The sequence below is a fragment of the Rana temporaria genome, chromosome 2 (assembly GCF_905171775.1).
Source record: "Rana temporaria chromosome 2, aRanTem1.1, whole genome shotgun sequence".
NCBI classification, from domain to species: Eukaryota; Metazoa; Chordata; class Amphibia; order Anura; family Ranidae; genus Rana; species Rana temporaria.
Window position 1 is genome coordinate 532,061,647 of NC_053490.1, and position 27,753 is coordinate 532,089,399.

The window sequence follows — 27,753 nt, forward strand, 5'->3', positions numbered from 1 at the left end:
ATAATAATAATAATAATAATAATAATAATAATAATAATATATAATAGAAGAGCATAGCATAATATAATATAATATAATAAATAAAATAATAATAATTTAATAATAATAAATTAATTAAAATATAATATACAAATTTAATATAATATAAATAATAATAAAATAATATGGAATAAAATATAATATAATAACATAGTATAATATTTAATAATAATATATATAATAGAATATCATAAAATAATATAATATTTTATAATAATATATAATAGAATAGAATAAAAAAATATATAATATTTATTAATAATAATAATAATAATAATAATAATAATAATAATAATAATACTAATAGTAATAAAAATATATAATAAAATAAAATAGAATAACATAATATAATAATAATAATAATAATAATAATAATAATAATAATAATAATAATAATTTAATAATAATAAATAACATATAATATAATATTTTAATATAATATAAATAATAATACAATAATAATAAATAAAATATAATACAATACAATAATATTAATATATGAAATAATAAATTATAAATAATAGTAAAATAACAAATAAAATAATATAATATTTAATAATATATATAATAGAATATAATACAATTATATAATATAATAAAAATAATAATAATAATAATAATAAATAGAATAGAATAAAATAATATAATATTAATAATATAATATAATTATAATAATTAAATAAAACATTTTATTAAAAATAATAAATACAGTAGTATAAAAAAAATTATAGTACTTTCATCTCTCATGTGCCTGCAGTAAGTAAAGACGATTTTTGTGTTGCGTCACATTGTATCGCAGGACATGATGCACTTTCTAATGCAATGGTGTGGATGGGCCCCTCCCTGCGGCCCTCATGGCAGCTCTAAGGCCTTCTGTACTTTTGCAAGCCTTGTTAATTTCACTCTGCTAATGACTCCCCCCCTGAGACTGATTTACTGGCCTGTCTGAAGCCGGATCGGGGGAGGGGGGGAGAGGAGAAAGGGGGGGGCCCAGGGGGTCAGGGGCCATCCAAACCCCCACTCACAGGAAATTGTTATTTTAACCTGGTGGGAAGGGTATTAAGATCTCTAAACAGCTGGGCCCGGCTCTTTTATGAACATGGCATAAAGGGGACTTTTATCCACCCAAAGTACCAGGTCTTGTGGCCCCTCAGCCTCCTCGGCCCCCGGGGCCCCGCGTCCGGCCACGTCCAAGGCTTTCTCCGGCAGGATTTGAGGGCAAACTTGCAGAAGGAGAATTTTTTTTTTTTTTTTAAATAGGATAATTTTTTTTTTTTTTTGCATGAGAATGTTTTTAGGTAATTTGAGTTTTATTAATAATCTGACAAAAAGGTTTTGAGAAAGTTTTTGATTGGCTGAGATTTATTTTTTATTAAAAAAATAAAATAAAAACAGTTTTGAACTTTTAAATATGTTTGGGGGGAAATGATCTGAGGGAGATTGTGGGATTTATTTTATGGCTTGCAGCTGACAGCATGGTGCCTGTGAATGCTGGGAGTGGTAGTTCCACTGCAAATAGAAAATTTTTAGTATAATAATAGTGTGTGACTGTGTGGGGGAAGGGGCATTAGAGTGTAAGCTCCTCTGGTGCAGAGACCGATGTGACTGGTTCAGTGATCTCTGTACAGCACTACGGTATATGTCAGAGCTATATACATGTATAATAATAATAATGTATGAATGTGGGGGGGGCATTAGAGTGTAAGCTCCCCTGGTGCAGAGACTGATGTGACTGGTTCAGTGTTCCCTGTACAGCCCTATGGATTATGTTGGCGATATATAAAATAACGGTTGTATCTTATCCATAGATGACATGTATGGTAGAAGTCTGGCAGTTGTGTGGCTCTCACAATATCACTGGACATTGTCTCTGATGGATCTCCTCTTTTTTTCCTCTACAGGTGAGGGCGCCGGGGTGAAGTGGAGCTCGCTGTGGATGAGATCGCAGTACAGCGCTACGGTATATGGAATCACCATGTTACAGAGAATTCCAGAAATCTGCGCGGTTTGCTACTGGTTACTGTCAGTCGTCTGCTGTGTGGATCAGCCCTGTGAGTGTCTTTATATGCTTCTTTATATATATATTCTTCTATATATTCTTTATATATTTATATATATATTCTTCTATATATTCTTTATATACATATATCAGGATGGTCTATAGGATTGGTCTCGGTGATGGGGGATGCCGGAGAGGCTAGCTGAGCGGCGCAGGCAGCTCTCTTGGGCCCTGCGAGGACTTGCGGGCCCGGTGGCCCTAGCGGCCGCGGCCCACCGGGCATGTGCCCGGTTTGCCCTATGGCCAATCCGGGCCTGGGGAGTGGGATCTGTAGTCATGAAGGGTGGAGGAAGGATTTGATTTACCATTCTATAGAGAGAGTCCACCTTTACACTGTGTAGTAATGTGAGTGAGTGTAGTGGTCTGACACAGTGTACCAGAATTTTTTGGGTTGGCGTACCAGATTTTTTTTGTACCACAATTTTTCGGGTTGGTATACCTGTTTTTTTTTGTACCAGAATTTTTTGGGTTGGTGTAATGAATTATTTGTGTTGGTGTTGCGGATTTTTTTGGGTTAGTGTACCTGATTTTTGTTTTTGTACAACACTTTTTTTGTACTGTTTTTTTTGTGTTGGTGTACTGGATTTTTTTTTCCAGAATTATTTGTGTTAGTGCACTTTTTTGTACCCCAATTTTTGGGTTGGTATACCTGTTTTATTTTGTATCAGAATTCTTTGGGTTGATGTACCGTTTTTTTTTTTGTACCTGAATTTTTTTTTTTGAGAAAATAGTTTTTACCTGAAATTTTTGTGCTGGATTTTTGTGGAGCAGATTTTTTGTGTTGGTGTGCTGGATTTTTTTTCCAGAATTATTTGTGTTGGTGCACCTAATTTTTTTTAGCACTTTTTTGGGGGGGGGGGGGGGGTGTTGGTGTACCTGATATTTTTTCTACCACAATTTTTTGGATTAGTGTACTGGACTTTTTTTCTACCACAGTTTTTTTGTGTTGGTATACCTGTTATTTTTCTGTACCAGATTTTTTTGGGTTGGTGTACTGAATTTTTTTTTGTATAAGATTTTGGTGGAGCAGATATTTTGTGTTGGTGTGCTGGATTTTTTCTTCCAGAATTATTAAATCAGTGCACCAGATTTTTTTTTTTCGTACCACAATTCTTTTGGGCTAGTGTACCTGATTTTTTTTTCTACCACAATTCTTTGGGTTAGTGTACTTTTTACTTTTTTTGGGGTTGGTGTAGCTGATTTTTTTTGCACCACAATTTTTTGGGTTGGTATACCTGTTTTTTTTTTTTGTACCAGAATTTTTCTGGGTTGGTGTACTGATTTGTTTTGTATCAGAATTATTTGTGTTGGTGTACCGTCTTCTTTTTGTACCAGAGGTTTTTTTTGGGGGGTTGGTGTAGCTGATTTTTTGTACCACAATTTTTTTGGGTTAGTGTACTGGACTTTTTTTTTGTATCACAATTTTTGTGGGTTGGTGAACAGATTTTTTTTTTGTATCAGAATTATTTGTGTTGGTTTACCGTTTTTATTTTTTGTATCAGTTTGTATGAGTTTTTTTTTTTCGGTTGGTGTACCTGATTTTTTTTTTGTGCTGTATTTTTGTGAAGCATATTTTTTGTGTTGGTGTTCTGGATAGTTTTTTTTTCAGAATTGTTAGATTTTTTTTGTAACACTTTTTTTTGGGGGGGGGGGGGGGGGTTGGGGTACCTGATGTTTTTTCAACCACAATTTTTTGGTTTAGTATACTGGACTTTTTTTCAACCAGTTTTTTGGGGTTGGTGTACTGGATTTTTTTTCCAGAATTATTTGCGTCTGTGTACTTTTTTATTTTATTTATTTATTTTTTTGTACCAGAATTTCTTGTGTTGGTGTACTGGATTTTTTTGTACCATTGTTTTTGTTGGTTGGTTTACTGGATTTTTTTTTCCAGAATTATTTGCGTCGGTGTACGGTTTTTTTTTACCAGAATTTTTTGTGTTGGTGTACTGGATTTTTTTTGTACCATTGTTTTTGTGGGTTGGTTTACTGGATTTTTTTTTTCCAGAATTATTTGCGTCGGTGTACTGTTTTTTTTTTTTTTTTTTGTACCAGAATTTTTTGTGTTGTGGTACTAGATTTTTTTTGTACCATTGTTTTTGTGGGTTGGATTTATTTTTGTACTAGATTTTTTTTGAGTTGGTGTACCAGATTTCTGAATCTGGTTTGGTCAGGAGACTATTTTAGTTGGGGCAGAGTTTGGACTTGGAGGCGATTTGTCACCAAAGCTGGTGGGCAGGGAGGAGGTTAATATATAGCTGGAGGTGTGCCAGGCTGTGCCCGGGGCAAGCTGGCTGCCAGTCGTGTTGACGTTGGAGAGGTGTGAACATCAGCGCTCTGTAGGTGATGCGTGACGTGTCACGTAGCTCCTCTCCTGGCCCAACGCTCGCACGTCGTCATCCTCGGTGAATGCTAATCCCGCAGTAGGTGTTGCGAGTCGTGTGTAGTGGAAAAATTGAGAGTTTGCCATAAAAATGAATTCCAGGTATGGATATTATTACATTGGTAAAGCTTGGAGTAGGGATGAGCCGAACATCCCCCCCCTCCCCCCCCCCGTTTGGTTTGCAGCAGATCATGCAAACGCGCAAAAAATTTGTTTGAACACGCGAACGCGGTTAAAGTCTATGGGACACGAACGTAAAAAATCAAAAGCGCTCATTTTAAAGGTTAATATGCAACTTATTGTCATAAAAAGTGTTTGGGGATCTGGGTCCCCCCGTGACGCGTCAGAGGTGGGCGAGGTCACCCGTACATGTCACTGGGTTTCCCCGTTGCATCAGAGGGGGAGGGGTTTACCCGCGTACATCACGGGTGGCCCAGCCCTCGGCTATTTAAGAGCTGTCAAGCGGGTCATTTGGCGACCGCCACAGGTTCCATTGTGGCGGCGTGTATCGTCTCGTTGGGTCGTGGAAGGATCACATCGCTGGAATTATTTATTTATTTTTTATTAAAGGACTTGTCCCAAACTTTGTGTTTTGTTTTTTTTTACCATTTTTGACACTTTTTTGGGTGAAATGGTTACCAATTCACATAGGTGGGGGGCCAGGATCTGGAGGTCCCCTTTGCTAAAGGGGGCTTCCAGATTCCGATAAGCCCCCCAGAACCACCGGGGCAAGGGTTGTGGGGATGAGGCCCTTGTCCCCATCAACATGGGGACATCCTCCCCATGTTGAGGGCATGTGGCCTGGTACGGTTCAGGAGGGGGGGGCACTCTCTCGTCCCTCCCCTCTTTTCCTGCGGTCTGCCAGGTTGCAGGCTCGGATAAGGGGTCTGGTATGGATTTTGAGGGGGACCCCTACGACATTAAAAAAAAAATTGCCGCAGGGTTCCCCTTAATATCCATACCAAACCTGAAGGGCCTGGTGTGAAATTTGGGGGGACCCCCACGCATTTTTTTTTTATTTTGGTTTGGGGTTCCCCTTAATATTCATACCAGACCCAAAGGGCCTGGTAATGGACTGGGGGGGGGGGCCATTACGTTTTTTTCAATGACTTTGATCTGGATTACCAGGACCCGACAATTCATTATAGTAGTAGTAGTAGTAGTTTTAAATTCCTTTTTTTTCTTTAGAAATTACATTTTGTGCAGGGACAGTTCTAAACACGGTAAACATGCGCTACTTCACAGGTATACTATAGACACCCCCCCAGGTACGAAGTTTAATGGAATATTTCACTTTTATTGTTTCACGTTAAGCATTATTAAAATCACTGCTCCCAAAAAAACTTCCATTTTTAAACCTTTTTTTTTTTGCATGGATACATGTCCCCTGGGGCAGGACCCGGGTCCCCAAACAATTTTTATGACAATAACTTGCATATTAACCTTTAAAGTTAGCACTTTTGATTTCTCCCATAGACTTTTAAAGGGTGTTGCGCGGCTTTCGAATTTGCCGCGAACACCTCGAATTGTTTAACCCGAACATAAAGCTCATCCCTAGCTTGGAGCAATATAAGAGATATCTGTGGGATCCCCCCTAGAAGCTGGAAATCATTGCATTAGGCACCTCTACTCCGGTGATCTCCACTACCTTTCCGGGTCAAGTGCCGAGTGGAAGTCCAATCTTAGATGGTTGTCAACACAACAGGTGTTCCTTCTGGAGGATTTCCTCTTTATCTCCTGTTCTGGTGACAACTCTAACATTTTCGGATCTCCCAATACAACGCACATCGTACTGCAGGAACATATCCCCCAAAACATGTTTGGTGTTCCTGGCTGTATATAATGATGGGCACATGTTGGTCTATCGGTTGTCCTGGAAGGTCTCGGTTGTTGATCGCTCGGTGCATTTCTCTGGAGATAGTGACGTCATGGAGGTGGGGCAGACGGGACAGGGAATAGTCATCATAGAGGACTCGGGAGGATAGAGGGGGGCCGTGTTATACATTTGCCAGAAACATGTGGAAGACATTGAGGGAAATTAGTTGCAGTTGTCGGGATGAGCCATCAAATGCTCAAGGCCTCTTCTTCACTCATGTCTGTGTCCTGCAGGCTCCATTTAATGATATCAGGGGGTCAGAGGGCCCAGACAGCTGCAACTGGAGCTACAGCCATAAACTTCACAGGATTACACGTAAAATCTCTTGTCTTGATTGCTCTTTTACATCCCTTATTGGTGAGAAGTCATCTTGGTCTTCTCCTTGGACGTGAACATTTAGCCATTACACTGTATTGACAAAAGTATTGGGACGCCTGCCTTTACACATGTAGCCAGATTCATAAACACTTACGACGGCGTACCAGTAGATACGCCGTCGTAAGTCCGAATGCGGCGCCGTCGTATCTATAAGCGTATTCTCAAACTGAGATACGCTTCTCTGTCGCTAAGATACGACCGGCGTAAGTCTCCTACGCCGTCGTATTTTAGCTGCATATTTACGCTGGCCGCTAGGGGAGTGTACGTCGATTTACGCCTAGAATATGTAAATTAGCAAGATACGCCTATTCACGAACGTACTTGCGCCCGATACGCTGTTTACGTAAGGCGTTTTTCCGGCGTAAAGATAAACCACCATAAAGATGGCACAGCCCATGCAAGGTATAGACGTCGGAACAGCAGTTGTATCATACATCGTTTGCGTAAGCGTACGTGAATGGGGCTGGGCGTAGGTTACGTTCACGTCGAATACAAGGAGTATTTGCAACGTGATTCTGAGCATGCGCGCGCATGCGCCGTACCAACGGCCCTCATTTACATGGGGTCGCGGGTAATTTACATGGAGCACGCCCCCTACCTGCCTAATTTGAATTAGGCGGGGTTAGGCTGGGCCATTTGCGCTACGCCGACGTAACTTAGGAGGCAAGTGCTTTGTGAATACAGTACTTGCCTCGCTATGTTACGTCGGCGTAGTGCAAATGGGATGCGCTACGCCGGCATAAAGATACGCGCCTCTATGTGAATCTGGCTAATGAACTTTATTGGCATCCCAGTCTTAGTCCGTAGGGTTCAATATTGAGTTGGCTCACCCTTTGCAGCTATAACACCTTCATCTTCTTCTGGGAAGGCCGTCCACAAGGTTTAGGAGTGTGTCTATGGGAATGTATGACCATTCTTCCAGAAGTGCATTTGTGAGGTCAGGCACTGATGTTGGATGAGAAGGTCTGGCTTGCAGTCTCAACTCTAATTCATCCCAAAGATGTTCTATCGGGACAGTTGTATTATAGGATAAATGCTCTATCTTTAGGATTTATCTGGGCTATGATGAACCAGAGGCTCTGAATGGACAGTTGGATAGATACTTCTATATTAGGATGTATGTGGTCTATAAACCAGAGGCTCTGAATGGACAGTTGGATAAATAGTTCTATGCTTAGGATATATGTGGTCTATAAACCAGAGGCTCTGGATAGACAGTTGGACACATGGATCTATATTTAGGCCTGGTTCACACCTATGCATTTTTTAGTGTGTTTTCAGTTTTGCAGAAACGCACTGCAGTCCATTTGCAACATGCTTTCCTATGGGTCACATTCACATCTGTGCATTTCATGGAAAGGGCCATGGACTTTTTTCTGGTTTTTGGTTCCACAGACTTCAATGGTTTAAAAACGTGTTTTGAAAAACACAGAATGTACCCGGAATATGCAAACTGCAACTTGCATAGGTGTGAACCAGGCCTTAGGATGTATCTGGTCTATAAACCAGAGGCTCTGGATGGACAGTTGGATAAATGGCTCTATATTTAGCATGAATCTTGTCTATAAACCATAGGCTCTAAATGGACAGTTGGATAGATGCTTCTATATTTAGGATGTATGTGGTCTATAAACCAGAGGCTCTGGATGGACAGTTGGATAGATGCTTCTATATTTAGGATGTATGCGGTCTATAAACCAGAGGCTCTGGATGGACAGTTGGATAGATGCTTCTATATTTAGGATGAATGTGGTCTATAAACCAGAGGCTCTGGGTGAATGAATGACTTGTATAGCGCTACACATGCGAACTGAATCGCCTCTAGGTGCTTTTTGCAGCCAGTGTCTTCCTGGCTGGTGCGGTCATTTACCCCGTAGGATCTTGACATGCTTGGGACACAGTCGTACAAACATATATATACACTGGGCCAATTTGGCCAGGATCCAATTAACCTACCAGCATGTCTATTGGGTGGACAGTTGGATAAATGGTTCCATATTTAGGATATATTTAGGATGTATCTGGTCTATAAGCCAGAGGCTCTGGATGGACAGTTGGATAAATGGCTCTATATTTAGCATGAATCTTGTCTATAAACCATAGGCTCTAAATGGACAGTTGGATAGATGCTTCTATATTTAGGATGTATGTGGTCTATAAACCAGAGGCTCTGGATGGACAGTTGGATAGATGCTTCTATATTTAGGATCTATCTGGTCTATAAACCAGACAGATGGACAGTTTGAATGCCCCGAAAAAGTAAATGTAAAGCCAATCATAAAAATCTCACATAATTTCCAAAAATCATTGGCAATAACCTTTAACTTGGTTCAGCCACTTCCTGTAATAGGGTGACAACACTCTCTGCCTCTCTCTCAATTGTGCTCCTGCGTTGTCACCCTGTAATATGGGCTTCAAGTGGCCATTCCAGCACACCTTACCCAGGCATTGCCCACTGTGGTCACCATCAGGGAACCTGCCCTAAGAAATGCCACGTAGCCATCAATGGAGAACATGTAGACAGAAAGTAAATCTCCCCCTTAATGTCATTCAGCAAGGGTTTACTTCGACTTTGTATATTATATTGAGTTTTCTTGTAAAAAAAAATGATGGATCGGGGAGGATTTACCAACAAGAACATAAAACATATTTGCTGGTTAAAAGCCTAGAAGGGATTGTGCATGTAAAAAATATATACAATGTATAAATATATATAAAGTAATACATCTAATCTATGAAAATTGATACATTGCAACATGTACACTGCTGGAAAACGGCACTACTTAACTTCTAAAATTTGTAGCAGAAAAAAAAAGTTGAGAAATAAATTGTTACTTTCAGACTGCTGCTCTTCATCATTAAACTGGAGCTCCAGCCAAAACATATACAGTAAAACCTTGGTTTGCGAGCATAATTCGTTCCAGAAACATGCTTGTATATCAAAGCATTTTTTTTACAGGGTATAAAAGAAAAGAGAGGCGCCTCTAAGCTTTGTGAGGCCTTAGGCAAACCTTGACATGGGGCCCCACTCACACCCATGATGGGAAAAATAATTCAAGGACAAGAGCCTCTTCCCCACAACCCTGGCCGGTGGTTTTGGGCAGGGGGCTTATCGGAATCTGGAAGCCCCCCTTTAACAAGGAGGCTCCCAGATCCTGCTCTTTAATAACTAACTGAGCACAGCAGCGTTAAGGTCCCCGTCCCTCAAAACTGGGGTAATGCACTGGGTAAGTTAGGCGGCCACGAGGCCCTTGTGAGTGTGAGGCCTTAGGCGACCGCCTAATTTGCCTAATTAAAGAGCCGCCTCTGCCTCTCAGGCCCCATACACACGATAGAATTTATCCGCGAATACGGTCCAGCGGACCGTTTCCGCGGATAAATCCTCTCGAGGATTTCGGAGGATTTTCATGCGATGGAGTGTACACACCATCACATTGAAATCCGCGCCGAAATCCTCTGGCGATGACGTGTCGCGCCGTTGCCGCGATTATGACGCGGCGACGTGCGCGACGCTGTCATATAAGGAATTCCACGCATGCGTCGAATCATTACGACGCATGCGGGGGATCCCTTCGGACGGATGGATCCGGTGAGTCTATACAGACCAGCGGATTCATCCGTTGGGATGGATTCCAGCAGATGGATTTGTTTGGCATGTCAGCAAATATTCGATCTGCTGGAATCCATCCCAGGGGAGAAATATCCGCGGAAACAGATCCGCTGGAGTGTACACACCATAGGATCTATCCGCTGAAACCCATTTGCTGGGATTTTTCAGCAGATGGATTCTATCGTGTGTATGGGGCCTAAGTGTAGCAGTAAGTTGCTAAATGTTGTACCTTCATTAAATGTAACCATATTGCTACACTTAGAGGCTCCTCTCTTCTCTTTTATACTCAGTTGTGACATGACGCTACTCTTATATCAAGACATCGCTTGTATATCAAGGGAAAATTTATTAAAACATCTTGCTTGTCTTGCAAAATGCTCTCAAACCAAGTTAATCTCAAACCAAGGTTTTACTGTATTCTTCCATTACTGTCTTTTTCTCCTTTGAGGTTTGCCAATGTAGACACAGGCCTCATCCTTTCCAAAAAAAAAAGAAAGAAGTTTGGCTGGGGTTCCCCTTTGAGAAAAGTTTTGCCCTGTATGTATTGCCCCCCCCCCCTGTTCTGACTCTTCTGTGTCTCTTCACAGCTCGAGCCCCTCAGTTCCTGGTCCAGCCTCTCTCAACATTCCAGAAGTATGGCGGCTCCGTAACACTCACCTGCGTGGTGGACCCACCCAACGCCGCCATCTCCTGGAGACTGAATGGAGTGCAGCTGGGAGATGTCCCAGGGGTCCTGGTGTCTGGAGGAACGCTGATCATCGCTAGTCTGAACAATGATACTGCTGGGAGGTACCAGTGCATCGCCCAGACCCCGTCCGGAGCCATGGCAAGCGTTCCGGCTATCGTAGCCTTGGCCAGTAAGTACCTTTTTATTGATGATTGTATGAACATGAAGGACTGGTAAAATGCATATCTACTGTAGCTAGATCTTCATTCTTTTGGATGGAGTGAGAAAGGGTTAGAGCCCTTGCCGGGTTTTTATTGCTAAGTATGGCTGTGATGTTGAGGAGTGACAGATTGGTAAATATGTTCTTTATGGTCATGGTTCCTATGTAGGCGTTAGTTGGCAGCTCTTCTAGTCAAGACAAGTTATTTGTTCTCCAGTGTTCTCTTCATTTAATGCCAGAATCTAAAGCCGGTCGGAATTCCCGACAGAAAAAGTCTAATGGGAGCTTTTGGTCGGGAATTCCGACCGTGTGTATGCTCCATTGGACTTTTTCTGTTGGGAATTCCGACAGAAATAGATTGAGAGCTGGTTCTCAATTTTCCCGTCCAAATTACCAATGGACTTTTCCCCGTTGGAAATCCAGATTGTGTGTATGGGGCATCGGCCCTGGTGAAAAGACTTACTGGACTTACATTAGGTCTGTGGAACTCTCATCCCTTTTATACTCTACTAGACTACACCAGGGGCCCCAGGCTGAGAGATAGCTGCCATTAAAGAGTAGATTCCAAACCTTAACTTGCCAACCATTGGGTCCAACGTTCTACCAACACACCCTTTTGTTGGGCACGCTTTTCCTGGTATCTTGCCAGCACTCAGAGAGCATCAGCAATGACCCCAGAATCTAAGTTCTGAGAAAGGGAAAGTTGTGACTCTCAAATGTGTTGACTTTATCATTTGACTTCTTCTCATGTGCAATAAAGACTTTACTGGACCCACATTAGGTCTGTGGAGCTCTCATCCCTTTTATACTCTCCTAGACCAGGGGTCTCCAAACTTTTCAAACAAAGGGCCAGTTTATTGTCCTTCAGACTTTAGGAGGGCCGGATTGTGGCCAGCGGGGGCAGAAAATGTCCCGGCCCCAGTGAGAATAAATATGGCCTCAGGGTTGGTGGTCAGTAGGAGGAGGAGTAGGGCCCCTATCAGTAGGAGGAATAGTATCCCATCATTGATATCAGTAGAAAAAATAGTGCCACTTGTAGGTGTCAGTGGGAGGAATAGTGCCTCAAATCAGTTGGAGGAATAGTGTCCCAAGGGCCGGATAAAGGCTAGCAAAGGGCCACATCTGGCCCTCGGGCCTCAGTTTAAGACCCCTGTCCTAGACTACACCAGAGGCCCCAGGTTGAGAGATAACTGCTATTAAACATTGGATTCCAAACCTTATCTTGCCAACCATTGGGTTTTCTCATGTGTAGTAAAGACTTATTGGACTTACATGGAGCTCCTATCCCTTTTATACTCTCCTAGACTACTCTTGGGGCCACAGTTGACAGACAGCTACCAATAAATGTTGGATTCCAAATCTCATCTTGTCCAACATTAGGTCAAATGCTCTACCAACATGTCCTTTATTGGCATCTACGCTGCTCACAGGGAGCATCAGCAATGCTCTCAGAATCTAAGCCCTGATGAAGGGGAGTTGTGTCCCCCAGAACGTGTTGGCTTCATCTTTTGACTTCTTCTCAAGTGCAATAAAGACTTACTGGACTTACATTACGTCTGTGGAGCTTTCATCCACTTTATATTCTACTAGACTTTACACCAGGGTTGAGAGATAACTGCCATTAAATGTTGGATTCCAAAACTTATCTTGCCAACCATTGGGTCCAATGCTCTACCAACACGCTTATTCTTGGGCACCCTTTTCATGGTATCTTGACATTAGCAATGCTCCCTGAATCTGTGCCCTGATGAAGGGGGAGTTGTGACCCCCAGAACACGTTGGCTTTATCTATTGACTTCTTCTCATGTGCAATAGACTTACTGGACTTACATTAGGTCTGTGGAGCTCTTATCTCTTTTATTCTCTACTAGACTGTACACCAGGGGCCCCAGGTTTAGAGATAATTGCCAAAACATGTTGGATTCCAAACCCTATCTTGCCAACCATTGGGTCATCTCATGTGCAGTAAAGACTTACTAGACTTACATTAGATACATGGAGCTCCCATCCCTTTTATACTTTCCTAGACTACACAAGGGTCCCCCGGTTGACATGGAAAGCTCCCATTAAATGTTGGATTCCATACCTTATCTTGCCCACCATTGGGTCCATTGTTCTATCAACATGTCCTTTGTTGGGTGCCCCTTTCTTGGTATCTGGGTAGCACACAGGGAGCATCAGCAATGCTGCCAGAATCGAAGCCCAGAACGCGTTGGCTTTATCTTTTGGCTTCTTATCATGTGCAATAAAGACTTACTGGCCTTACATTAGGTCTGTGGAGCTCTCATCCCTCTACTAGACTATACACCAGGGGGCACCAGATTTTGAGATAACTGCCATTAAATGTTAGATTCCAAACCTTATCTTGCCAACCATTAGGCCCAACGCTCTACGAACATGTTCTTTATTGAGTGCCCTTTTCCTGGCACCAGAAATGACCCTCAACTGCCCTCTTCCAACTAATAACGTAACCAGTTGAAAAATCACTTCTTCGTCATTGTGTGTTGTAAATCTTCGCCATGCGGCTTCGTTTTAGCGGATAGGCAATCTCTGTTGACTTTTATGGGGTCGTATTAATGTTGGGTAAAACTGCAACCAGTGTTAATGAAACGTACTTTCGTTCTTTCGTTCATTAAGAATGGCACGCCAACGCACGCATACGCTAGCTGCAAATGTGCTACAGCGTGATGCAACATTTTATTAGGTGGATTCAGAGACGTTTACGCCGGCGTATCAGTAGATACGCCGTCGTAACTCTGAATCTACGCCGTCGTAAATTTAAGCGTATTCTGGAAAACAGATACGCTTAAATTAGGCTAAGATACGAGCGGCGTAAGTCTCCTACGCCGTCGTATCTTAGGGTGCAATATTTACGCTGGCCGCTAGGTGGTGCTTCCGTTGAGTTTGGCGTAGAATATGCAAATGACTAGATACGCCGATTCAGAAACGTACGTGCGCCCGTCGCAATTAGTTACGCCGTTTACGTTAGAGATACGCTGGCGTAAAGATAAAGCTGCTCCCTAGGTGGCGCAGCCCATGCAAGGTATGGACGTCGGAACAGGCCTATCTTTTTACGTCGTTTGCGTAAGTCGTATGCGAATCGGGCTGGACGTAATTTACGTTCATGTCGAACGGCGTACGTTGGAGCAATGCACACTGGGATATGTCCACAGACGGCGCATGCGCCGTTAGTTAAAAACGTCAATCACGTCAGGTCACCAGTCATTAACATAAAACACGCCCCCCTGTTCCACATTTGAATTAGGCGCGCTTAGGCCGGCCCATTTACGCTACGCCGCCGTAACTTAGGAGGCAAGTGCTTTGTGAATACAGCACTTGCCTCTCTGACTTACAGCGGCGTACCGTATATGCGATACGCTAGGCCGCCTCAAAAGTAAGCCGCCCTACCTGAATCCAGCTATATTTATTTTGATATACACCGTATTGGCGAAAATGCTACCGTTCTGGGTATTTTTCACAGTTCATTCAAAATGAACAGGCCCCCCCCCCCCCCCCCCAACTTAATCCAACACATCGCACCAAAAAATGCATTAACGCACACACAGGTCCTTTAATTCTGACGTGCGTTATTGAAGCGTGTTTCCAACGTGTTTTTGAATTTGGGATTCGGAGTGTAGGGCGTTAGCAGCCATAGACCAAGGCATGCTGATACCTGTTTCCAACGCATCAAAATTGCGTGTTATATGGCGTCCAATTCTTTGCTTCTGATTTTTTTTGGTAGAATTCTGCAGCCCAGAGACGGGAGAAGACTCTCTTTTTATTATGGGGAACCCACAAACATGTGTTTTAGTACATTGTAACACAACAGCGTAAATGAGCCCCAAATGTTTTTAGTATAATTTGGTTTTAATTTCCACATAGATCAGAAAGTCATTGGGGAGATTTATGAAACGCATTATGGGGCCAAGGGGGTCACCGCTGACGTCAACCCCCCACCATCCACGGTGACCAGGAATGTGGTTTAATGGGTTGGAGTGCAGCTGCTGGACCCTCGCCGGCCCTCTGTGTGCAATAACAATACTTAACACAGGTGAGCATACCATACAGCCCCCCCCCCTCATGGGATGGAAGGGGGTAGGTAGCCCCCCTACTGTCATTAATCCCTGAGAGTTTTGGGACTGGGCCAGGGCAGGAGAGAGGGATAGAGTTTCTGAAAACACATTCCTGAGCAGAATGGGACCAGTGTTGTGCTTGTGAATTGATAAATGAGCATGCAGGGGGAGAGTGGGGGGAGGGGAAGAGTAATGAGAGATATGATTGCTCTGCCATGGCGTCCGATTCCCGCTAACCCCTTCACTGCCAGCCCACGCCAAGACCGACGTGCACCACCCATCATATTTACATCTATATCATATATATATTGATACTTTTATTTACCCTGAACACTAAGCTATCCACATGTACCAGAGGAGCTTACACTCTAATGCCCCACCACCACAGACACACACTATTATTATTATACATTTCTATAGCTCTGACATATACCACAGTGCTGTACAGAGAACACTGATCCAGTCACATCCGTCTCTGAACCAAAGGAGCTTACACTCTAATGTCCCCACTACAGTCACACACTATTATTATTGTTATTATTTGTATTATTATTATTATACATTTATATAACTCTGACATATACCACAGTGCTGTACAGAGAACACCGAGCCTCTATACCAGTCCCCCCACAGTCACACACTATTATTATTATACATATATATAACTCTGACATATACCGTAGGGCTGTACAGAGAACACCAAGCCTCTATACCAGGCCTCTATCCCCCCACAGTCACACACTATTATTATTATTATTATTATTATACATATATATATATATAACCCTGACATATACCGTAGGGCTGTACAAAAAGCACAGAGCCAGTCCCATCAGTCTGTGTGTTGAGGAGCTTACACTCCAATGTCCCTACCACAGTCACGCTATTATTTTTATACATTTGTATAACCCTGACATATACCGTAGTGCTGTACAGAGAACACTGAGCCAGTCACATCAGTCTTTGCGCCAGAGGAGCTTACACTCTAATGTCTCCCCCACCACAGTCACCCACTATTATTTGTATACATATATATAGCTCTGGCATATACCGCAGTGCTGTACAGAGAACAATGAGCCAGTCACATCAGTCTCTGCACCAGAGGAGCTTACATTTTTTTAATAGCTCTGACTTATTATAAAGAGAACCTGTCTTTGCTGGGTGTCCCATCACATAGACCTGTAATACAGTCTTACTTTGACAACCCTCATGTCCACAGTGGCGTAATTTGGGGGGTGCAGGGGGTGCCGTGGCCCCGGGCGCGACATCTAGGGGGACGAAATTTCACGCCAGTGTGTGTTACTACTGGCTGCCTCCTCCTAATTTGTGCTCCGGCCGCCATGTTTCCCGTGCTCCGGCCGCCATGTTCAGTGTCCGGCGCCCTGTGATTGGGTGTATGGGGGTCATGTGAGGCGTAGAGCTGGCCTGTCCACGATCGCGGTTGCTCCTGAAGTCCTGCCTCCGCACATGACCTCCGTACGCCCAATCACAGTGCACTGAACATGGCGCCCAGAGCGCAAAAATGTCAGATGTAGCGGCCACTGTCTTTTTCCCCCTATCCTCCGGACCGATGCAGGCCAGGACAAGAAAGTGCGTGAGACTCCCTCGTGAGAGTCGTGTTACTGGCCCCAGGGGGATGAGAGAGAGAGAGAGAAAGAAGGAATATTGTAGGCAGGACAGTATAGTGGTCAGTGCAGTGTAGTGTAGTATAGTGGTCAGTGCAGTGTAGTGTATAGTATAGTATAGTGGTCAGTGCAGTGTAGTGTAGTGTAGTGGTCAGTGCAGTGTAGTATAGTATAGTGGTCAGTGCAGTGTAGTGTAGTGTAGTGGTCAGTGCAGTGTAGTGTAGTGTAGTGGTCAGTGCAGTGTAGTGTAGTATAGTGGTCAGTGCAGTGTAGTGGACAGTATAGTATAGTGGTCAGTGTAGTGTAGTGTAGTGTAGTGTAGTATAGTGGTCAGTGCAGTGTAGTGGACAGTATAGTATAGTGGTCAGTGCAGTGTAGTGTAGTATAGTGGTCAGTGCAGTGTAGTGTATAGTATAGTATAGTGGTCAGTGCAGTGCAGTGTAGTGTAGTGGTCAGTGCAGTGTAGTATAGTATAGTGGTCAGTGCAGTGTAGTGGTCAGTGCAGTGTAGTATAGTGTAGTGGTCAGTGCAGTGTAGTATAGTGGTCAGTGCAGTGAAGTGTAGTGTAGTATAGTGGTCAGTGCAGTGTAGTGGACAGTATAGTATAGTGGTCAGTGCAGTGTAGTGGACAGTATAGTATAGTGGTCAGTGCGGTGTAGTGTAGTATAGTGGTCAGTGCAGTGTGTAATGGTCAGTAAAGGAATCAGGTTGGTCAGTATTATTGTATTGTTGGAAGAGACGTGGGAGTGCTAAAAGTCTGCAGGTTGGGGGGGCAAATTACCTTGCCCCGGGTGCTGACAACCCACGCTATGCCACTGCATGTCCATGTGGTTCTCCTAAAGAGACAGCAGCCCATTATAATGGCAGAGCGATGGCCCACGAAAGCGCCCTCCACCCCCTCAGCCTCTCTCGCATTGTCTGCCTCCCCTCCCAGGTCACCCCCATAATGACTTGCACGCTCTGTTTTTCTTTGCTCTGCGCCTGCCAGTGAGGCCGACATACAAGAACCTGAGTCTGAGGACAACACAAAAGACCATTCTTCCCCCATCAGCGGGGGCCCTTCAGCCTGCACACCTATCAGGTTTTCAGGGGCCCATCCCCAGAGCCCCTTAATTGAGATGAATTTGCTTAAGGTAGAGTCCAATGTAAATAGGAGATTTCTCGGTTGTGTTGGCGTTCCTCCCGCTGGGCAGGTTGTCTTTGACGGCTGGAATGCGGCCCATATTTTAATGCCGGGACCGTGCTGGCCCCGGTCCCTGAGGGGGCCGCTTGTTTCTGTCGCTAACGGACGTCTGTTTTCAATAAGTTCTGCAAGAGAAGCCTGGCGGCCGACGAGCATTGGAGGGAACACAGAGGAGCCATTGTTCCAGAGGAGCTCAGAGTGGAGACAGGTCCTCTTGGCCAACTCTTAGACAAGTGTCTCGGAGGCAAGGTGATGGCAATTAAAACGAGATTATTTCAACTTCTACGGCTGCCCAAAGTTTTGCTCAGTCTGTATAATACAGGATAACATTTATATATTATATTTAATTGCGCATTTGTGTGTCAGCCAATCACGTTGTCTAATCTGATGAAGCTAAAAATAATGACACTTTAAGTGTCTTCATACAATGGAAAGATCTTTTGTGGCACACAGGTCCCGATTCATCAAGCAGGAGCATCAATAAATAGCACTCAAGCCATGCCAACATGGCATCCAACATTGACTGAGAGGCCACTTAAAGTAGATTTAATATCAAAGTTTTTTTTTTTTTTATATTTGATACACTGTGAAAAGGTTTGAAAAGTTTTGATACATTTTGAAACATTTCAAAAAGTTTTGATACATTTTGAAACATTTCAAAAAGTTTTGATACATTTTGAACCGTTTTGATACATTTCGAAAAGTTTTGCTACATTTTGAAAAGTTTTGAAACATTTTGAAAAGTTTTGATACATTTTGAAAAGTTTTGATACATTTTGAAAAGTTTTGAAACATTTTGATACATTTTTGAAAAGTTTTGATACATTTTGAAAAGTTTTGATACATTATGAAAAGTTTTGAAACATTTAAAAAAGTTTTGATACATTTTGAAACGTTTTGATACATTTTGAAACGTTTTGATACATTTTGAAAAGTTTTGATACATTTTGAAAAGTTTTGATACATTTTTGAAAAGTTTTGATACATTTTGAAAAGTTTTGATACATTTTGAAAAGTTTTGAAACATTTAAAAAAGTTTTGATACATTTTGAAACGTTTTGATACATTTTGAAACGTTTTGATACATTTTGAAAAGTTTTGATACATTTTGAAAAGTTTTGAAACATTTTTGAAAAGTTTTGATACATTTTGAAAAGTTTTGAAACATTTTTGAAAAGTTTTGATACATTTTGAAAAGTTTCGAAACATTTAAAAAAGTTTTGATACATTTTGAAACGTTTCGATACAGTTTGAATTTTTTTTAACCATTTTGATACATTTTGAAAAGTTTTGATACATTTTGAAACATTTTGATACATTTTGAAAAGTTTTGATACATTTTGAAAAGTTTTAAAACCTTTCAAAAAGTTTTGATACATTTTAAAAAGTTTTGATACATTTTGAAAAGTTTTGAAACATTTCAAAAAGTTTTGATACATTTTGAAACGTTTTGATACATTTTGAAACATTGTGAAACATTTTGATACATTTTGAAAAGTTTTGAAACGTTTTGATACATCTTGAAAAGTTTTGATACATTTCAAAAAGTTTTGATACATTTTGAAACGTTTTGATACATTTTGAAACATTTCAAAAAGTTTTGATACATTTTGAAACATTTCAAAAAGTTTTGAAACATTTTGAAACATTTTGAAAAGTTTTGATACATTTTGAAACCTTTTGATACATTTTGAAAAGTTTTGAAACATTTGAAAAGTTTTGAAACATTTTGAAAAGTTTTGATACATTTTGAAAAGTTTGCCATCCGTCCTGGCGGATCGCATTGGGTGAGATCTGATAAAAACGGACATGCTGTCCTTTTTCGTCCGATCTCTCCATAGGAATCAGCGGCCCTCGACAGGCCCCTCCCCGCTAATGCCGCGTACACACCATCACTTTATGTGATGAAAAAAAACGACGTTTTTAAAAACGTCACTTTAATTGACTGTGTGTGGGGGAAAACGTCGTTTTATGTCTTGTAAAAAACGACCAAAAAAAATTGAAGCATGCTTCAATTTTATGTGTCGTTTTTCAAAAGTGCACTTTTTACTTCACAGAAATTGACCGTGTGTAGCAAAAAACGTCGTTTTCTAAGACGTTTTTTCATCCACGCATGCCCAGAAGCTACTTATGAAGCGAGCTTCAATGGAAAAACGTGGTGGAACGTAACCTCGCTTTGCAAGAACATTGTGAGAAAAACGATGGTGTGTAGGCAACTTCGTCTTTGAAAATTGAAGTTTCAAAAACGTCATTTTTTACTTCACAGAAAGTGTCGTTTTTTTTCATCACATAAAGTGATGGTGTGTATGCGGCATAAGTGAGCAGAGAGGGACCTTGTCATCCACCGGCTCAGTGGAGATCAACGGAGAAATCTCCCGCTGAGCTAGCGCACTCCTCTGCCACGGATCCGCCCCGCGTGGAAGGGGCCTGACGCTCCATTTACACCTAGGTGATTCAGATCGCTGGAGGCAGAATCGCCACAATACTGCATGCGATTCCATAATTGTAGCACAACACAGGGTGCGTTTGCAATTCCATTACTTGTTCCAATTGATAAAATTGCAGCTTGAGAAGCTTGGCGCTCAAAAATGAAGCAGGAGCTTCTTTTTTGGTCAACAGCGGCGCGTGTTGCGATTTTGCCAAAAAATGCAGCGCAATGTATTGTGGGACAACTGTGACAAAATCGCGCCACGATTGGGTTTTCCATTAACAAAGTAATGGCATTGCGAACGCCTCCCACGTTTTGCCGCGGTTCTGGAATCGTGGGCAGAACGGGGCCTAACGCCCAACATAGTTCAACTTTACCAGCCCAGATTTCTAACATTCTCAGTAGTGTGGCGCATGAACGTGCGGAAAACGATTTGCCATGTTTATGGTGCTGTTTTTTTTTTATTTTTATGGCGCACTCCAAAACGCAGTAAGTGCATGCAAGGGAAAAAAAACGCAGTTTGAAGCTCATTGACCCCTATCAAGTGTAGGTCATCCCATTGAGATTCCAATCACAATACTGTAGTGTGACATCGGGTGTCGCACATATGCGCACTTTTCACGCGCTGTTGCGCTTTGCCCATTTATTTAAAAGGAGTAACTCTCATATATGCGTTGCGCGATGCCGCGCGATAAACGGGGGCTAAAAATGAGAACATTTGACTTGTAGACGGTTTTCTCCTCCCTTCTCGGGCGCCGCGAAGAGTTAACTGCGCTCTGGCTGCGTGTATCGGGGTCCGCCCTGCCTTAAAGGATTAATTAAAATTTTCCAAACGAGATCTGATTCCCTCGCCCCGGCTCGGATCTTGGCGCAGGTGTTGAAATTCCTATAACATTAAACACACTTGCCAGCGATTTATAGGGCTGTTGTATGTAACGCAGGGCCGTTCTCGCTGTCAGTAGCCCATCCCCCGCCCCCACCTTTCCCTTTTCCTCGCTCCTCTCTGTCCAGAACCTCTGATTATTGAAAAGTGGAGTTTGTTCTGGGCCTCCCGGCGGTCACAAATTTTATCCGGCGGGAGGGAGCGTTGGGGGGAGGGGGGTATAATTGCCGTAATCAGGAGGTCTGCCGCAGAAATGGATCATCATTATGAACAGCGATCTTTTATTACCAGTAAAACGCAAACATTTTTCTACAATTAGCCGCCTCTCTGTAATGAGCTCAGCAGCCTCCTTTTTAATTATCCTCCCATTAAAGTCATTTCCTGACGTGGCCGCGTCATTCGCCGCAGAACTGCGCCTTGGCTTGTGTAGGAGCTCCGCTGTTCTGGGGTGTTTTTTTTTTTTTTTTTAAACGTGTTTTCGGGGAATACTTGTTTTCAATTATTGATGTAATTTTTTTATTTTTGGGTGGCTCACATTTTTATATTTTTTTGCAAGATTTGCTGTTCCATGTTTTGTTGACTGTATATTAGGGGCCCTCTTGTGATTGCAGCAGAGGCCTAACTAGAACCTTTAGGGCCTCAGTGAAAGAAACCATGAAGGCCCCTAACTCCGTCCTGGCCCTTGTCACTGGTCCTGGGGCCCATGTCACTGGTCCTGGGGCCCTTGCCACTGGTCCTGGGGCTTTTTTTGTCAGTTTGGGGACCCTTTTCATTGGTCTCTGGGCCCTTCCTTCCGAGCCTGGGGCCCTTCCCCTTGAGCCTTGGGCCCTACCCTCTGGGCCCCTTGCCACTGGTCCTGGGGCCCATGTCACTGGTCCTGGGGCCCTTGCCACTGGTCCTGGGGCTTTTTATTGTCAGTTTGGGGATCCTTTTCATTGGTCTCTGGGCCCTTCCTTCCGAGCCTGGGGTCCTTCCCTTTGAGCCTTGGGCCCTACCCTCTGGGCCCCTTGCCACTGGTCCTGGGGCCCATGTTACTGGTCCTGGGGCTTTTTTTGTCAGTTCGGGGACCCTTTTTATCGGTCTCTGGGCCCTTCGCTCCGAGCCTGGGGCCCTTCCCTTTTAGCCTTGGGCCCTACCCTCTGGGGCCCCTTCCCACTGGTCCTGAGGCCCATGACACTGGTCCGGGAGCCTTTTCCGTGAGTCCAGGGACTCTTTTAATCAGTCCCCAGACCCATCCCTCCGACCCTGGGGTCCTTCCCTTTCAGCCTTGTGCCCTTCCCTCCGGGCCCCTTCCCACTGATTGATCCTGGGGCCCTTTACTCCCATCCCAGGCTCCTTTAATACGGTCCCGCAGTGAGATTTTTTCACGTATTCTGCCTCGGGCTCCCTTTCTGCCTTCTTGGCACCCCCCTTCCCCACGGTGGAGGGATGCCAGGGTCCGGGTCGTAGTAAGTGCGGCCTTTGTGACCCTGGTAGTTCCACCACTAAACAGCTATTGAGCTCAATTCAGCTAGCAATATGTCACCTCCGCCTTCGAGAAATAGTGCCCCTTCATTGGTATCAGTGGGAGGAATAGTGCCCCATCATTGGTGTCAGTGGGAGGAATAGTGTCCCATCATTGGTATCAGTGGGAGGAATAGTGCCCCATCATTGGTTTAAGTGGGAGGAATAGTGTCCAGTCATTGGTATCAGTGGGAGGAATAGTGCCCCATTATTGGTATCAATGGGGGAATAGTTGCCCTATCATTGGTATCAGTGGGAGGAATAGTGTCCCATCATTGGTATCAGTGGGAGGAATAGTGCCCTATCACTTGTATCAGTAGGAGGAATAGTGTCCCATCATTGGTGTCAGTGGGAGGAATAGTGTCCCATCATTGGTGTCAGTGGGAGGAATAGTGTCCCATCATTGGTATCAGTGGGAGGAATAGTGTCCCAATCATTGGTATCAGTAGGAGGAATAGTGTCCCATCATTGGTGTAAGTGGGAGGAATAGTGTCCAATCATTGGTAAAAATGGGGGGAATAGTGGCCCATCATTTGTATCGATGGGAGGAATTGTGGCCCATCATTGGTATAAGTGGGAGGGATAGTGTCCCATCATTGGTATAAGTGGGAGGAATAGTGTCCCATCATTGGTATCAGTGGGAGGGATAGTGGCCCATCATTGGTATCAGTGGGAGGAATAGTGCCCCATTAGTGATATCAATGGGAGGAATTAAGCTTCGGTATGGGAAGAACAGCTCCTCATATCAGTGGGAGGAATAGTGCCCCAAGGGCCAATTAAAGGCTAGCAAAGGGCCGCACCCTGCCCCAGGACCACAGTTTGGAGACCATAAGGTTGTCAACTCTTAAAGTTCAGCATTTCCCATGTTTTCCTGAGGGCACCTGTCTGCCTCCAGCGAGGTAGAACTCAGGGAAGCCATAGCGCAAAGATGCGCACCCAACCTAGTCGAAATGAGTAAAGTGCTTTAATGCGACGCATAACGTGCGACGGGCCCTCAGACCAAAGGCCGAGCTTTTCCCACGGCTTGGGCGGCTCGTTGCGGAGGTTCACTCATCGGTAAAAATCGTTTATCCCAATTCCCGGACCACCTGGAGGTGAACTGTACTCAGCCTGAAAACACAATTCGCGTATCAAATGTGCGGAGATTAGATTACCCGCGGGGAGTAATGTACATTGATTAGGACACGCCCCCCTCTCGCTGAATCGGGAGATTGAGGGCCCCTTCCCCCGTACAGGCTAGACTCCAATTAGAGAACATCTGGAACCCACTACGGTCCAACGGCTGCTCTTCTCAGCCACTTTACTCCAGGAGAAAAGAAAAAAAAAGATCTGATAAATTACGCTTAACGGGAAACACACGCCTGGAAAGATTCGCAAATTAATATTTTTGTTCTTGAGTAAAATAAAAAAGTGTGTTGGGGGGGGGGGGGGGTCTCGTGTAGAATTCCAAAAAGTTCACGATGAGTCTCGTCCACGAGAACCAGAAGACCAGCTGCATTTCCAATTGTAATGTAAGAAAAAGGAGGAGTGTGCGACTGATCACAGCCCAGCAAGGCTTTATCGCATGTGATCAGCAGAAAAAGCCAACGCGTTTCACTGCGAGAAATCTCCCTTTGTCAGGACTTCATTTTCTGGAAATCTGGTGAAAATTGGATGAAATGTATGAAATTGGGAAATGCATTAGAACAGTGGTCCCCAACCTTTTTGGCACCGAGGAACGGCGTTGTGGAATAGAACCGTGGCTAGGCCGGGGCGGGGGGGGGGTGGATTTGAATTTGTCGGGGAAATGGCTGGTGTTAGCACTTCAATCATCACAGAACAATGGCTGATATGGTGTTGGGATGATTGAGGCGCATTATGTCTGTCATTGCATTGTAATATGGAATTAAATAGTTCAACTCGCCATAATGCAGAATCTGCCACCAGATGCGGTTTGTCACTTGCCACGTCGCCTTCCACTAGGTGTGGATTGTCGCTTGCCACGTCACCTGCCACCAGGTGTGGATTGTCGCTTGCCACGTCTTCTGCCACCAGGTGTGGATTGCCACATCACCTGCCACCAGGTGTGGATTGCCACGTCACCTGCCACCAGGTGTGGATTGTTGCTTGCCACGTCACCTGCCACCAGGTGTGGCTTGCCATGTTGCTTGCCACCTCGCCTGCCACTAGATGTGAATTGCCACTTGCCACATCACCTGCCACCAGGTGGGGATTGCCACGTCATCTGTCACCAGATGTGAATTGCCACAACACCTGCCATCAGGTGCGGATTGCCATGTAGCTTGCCACCTCGCCTACCATTTGCCATATCACCTGCCACCAGGTGTGAATTGCCATGTTGCTTGCCACCTCGCCTGCCACTAGATGTGAATTGCCACTTGCCACATCACCTACCACCAGGTGGGGATTGCCACGTCACCTGCCACTAGGTGTGGATTGCCACATGCCACGTCACCTGCCACCAGGTGTGGATTGCCACGTCGCCTGCCACCAGGTTCGGATTGCTACTTGCCATGGATGGTGGGAACCCCTCATAATGGGCACAACAGGTGTACAAACCTGGGAACTCAGCACAGGGATGGTGGGAACCCCTCATTATGGGCACAGCAGGTGTACAGACCCGGGAACTCAGCACAGGGATGGGGGGAACCCCTCATAATGGGCACAACAGGTGGGTAGACCTGGAAACTCAGCACAGGGATGGTGGGAACCCCTCATAATGGGCACAGCAGGTGTACAGACCCGGGAACTCAGCACAGGGATGGTGGGATCCCCCTCATAATGGGCACAACAGGTGGGCAGACCTGGGAACTCAGCACAGGGATGGTGTGAGCCCCTCATAATGGCACAGCAAGTGGGCAGACCCAGGAACTTAGCACAGGGATGGTGGGAGCCCCTCATAATGGGCACAACAGGTGGGCAGACCTGGGAACTCAGCACAGGGATTGTGGGAACCTCTCATAATGGGCACAACAGATGGGCAGACCTGGGAACTCAGCACAGGGATGGTGGGAACCCCTCATAATGGGCACAGCAGGTGTACAGACCCGGGAACTCAGCACAGGGATGGTGGAAACCCCTCACAATGGGCACAGCAGGTGTACAGACCTTGGAACTCAGCACAGGGATGGTGGGAACCCCTCATAATGGGCACAGCGGGTGTACAGACCCGGGAACTCAGCACAGGGATGGTGGGAACCCCTCATAATGGGTACAGCGGGTGTACAGACCCGGGAAATCAGCACAGCGATGGTGGGAACCCCTCATAATGGGCACAGCAGGTGTACAGACCCGGGAACTCAGCACAGGGATGGTGGGAACCCCTCATAATGGGCACAGTAGGTGTACAGACCCGGGAACTCAGCACAGGGATGGTGGGAACCCCTCATAATGGGCACAGCGGGTGTACAGACCCAGGAACTCAGCACAGGGATGGTGGGTACCCCTCATAATGGGCACAGCGGGTGTACAGACCCAGGAACTCAGCACAGGGATGGTGGGTACCCCTCATAATGGGCACAGCGGGTGTACAGACCCGGGAACTCAGCACAGGGATGTGGGAAGTCCTCATAATGGGCACAGCAGGTATGCAGAGATATAACCAATCCAATAGAGTCCCGGAGAGACAGTCAAGGGGGATTAACTACGAAATATCAGTTCTGGGCGGACCACCACTTTAAAATACAATTAAAAAATCTGACAAAATTCTGCTCTAGAAAATCGAATTTTAGTGGCACAAAGAGGAGCTTATCTCCCTTCCTGGAGGACGCCATCGACTTTTGTCATTCTCAGAAATGCGGCGTGGAGACGCACAAGAGCTCCAGCTAGCCTGGTTTAAACCTTCCTCTCCTTTTCTTTTCTTTTACTCTGGAAATTTCTTTTCATCTGTTAGGAGTTTCATCTGGGTTAGTTTTTCCCTTCAGACACTTCTTGTTGAAAAAAAAAAGTTTGGGAGAGAAAAACAAGAACTTGGAAGAGGATTTTTTTTCTCCTTTTCTCCGCTTGATTGAAGAGTCAGCGGGTGAAAGCGCTCACATTCCTGCGCCGTGATTAAAGCTTCACTTTTCACCCCCCCCCCTCCCCAATAGAAAACGCATTTCAGTTTTCTTTTTTATTTAGGAAAGTCAGAAAAAAGATTTTGGAAATGGACCTCTAGCCAGAGTGACGTACTGTATGTGTAACAATGTATTGTAATGCCAATGTTCTGTTAGAAATGAAGGATTTACTGGTCTATTATCAGGGGTACGAGCCCGAGAGATCTTCTGTCCCCGAAGTTTGCATTTTAATGAGTGAAATAAGTATGTGAACCCTTCGCAAAACACGACTTAGTACTTGGTGGAGAAACCCTTGTTGGGAAGCACGTTTCTTGGAGTTGGCCTCCAGGTTCTCACACATCTCGGGAGGGATTTGTCCTCTTTGCAGATCCTTTCCAAGTCATTAAGGTTTTCGAGGTTGACGTTTGGTAACTCCAACCTTCAGCTCCCTCCACATATTTTCTATGGGATTAAGGTCTGGAGTCTGGCTAGGGCTTCTTCTTGAGCCACTCCTTTGTTGCCTTGGCCGTGTGTTTTGGGTCATTGTCATGCTGGACTTCCCATCCACGACCCATTTTCAATGCCCTGGCTGAAGAAAGGAGGTTCTCACCCAAGATTTGATGGTACATGGCCCGTCCATCGTCCCTTTGATGCAGTGAAGTTGTCCTGTCCCCATAGCAGAAAACCCCCCCCAGAAGCATAATGTTTCCCCCTCCATGTATGACGGTGGGGGGATGGTGTTCTCCATGTATGATGGTGGGGATGGTGTTCTCCATGTATGACGGTGGGGGGTAG

At 44.3% G+C, this 27,753-nt stretch overlaps 1 protein-coding gene across 1 annotated transcript in view; it reads left to right on the forward strand.

The window, feature by feature from the left end:
* BOC (BOC cell adhesion associated, oncogene regulated) overlaps positions 1-27,753 on the forward strand; it is a 117,347-nt gene that overhangs the window by 45,734 nt on the left and 43,860 nt on the right. Inside the window, exons 2-3 of the mRNA XM_040339131.1 lie at positions 1,941-2,090; positions 10,930-11,199. Coding sequence (XP_040195065.1) covers positions 1,976-2,090; positions 10,930-11,199 — 385 coding nt within the window. The 5' untranslated portion in view covers positions 1,941-1,975. The remainder of the gene's footprint in view (positions 1-1,940; positions 2,091-10,929; positions 11,200-27,753) is intronic.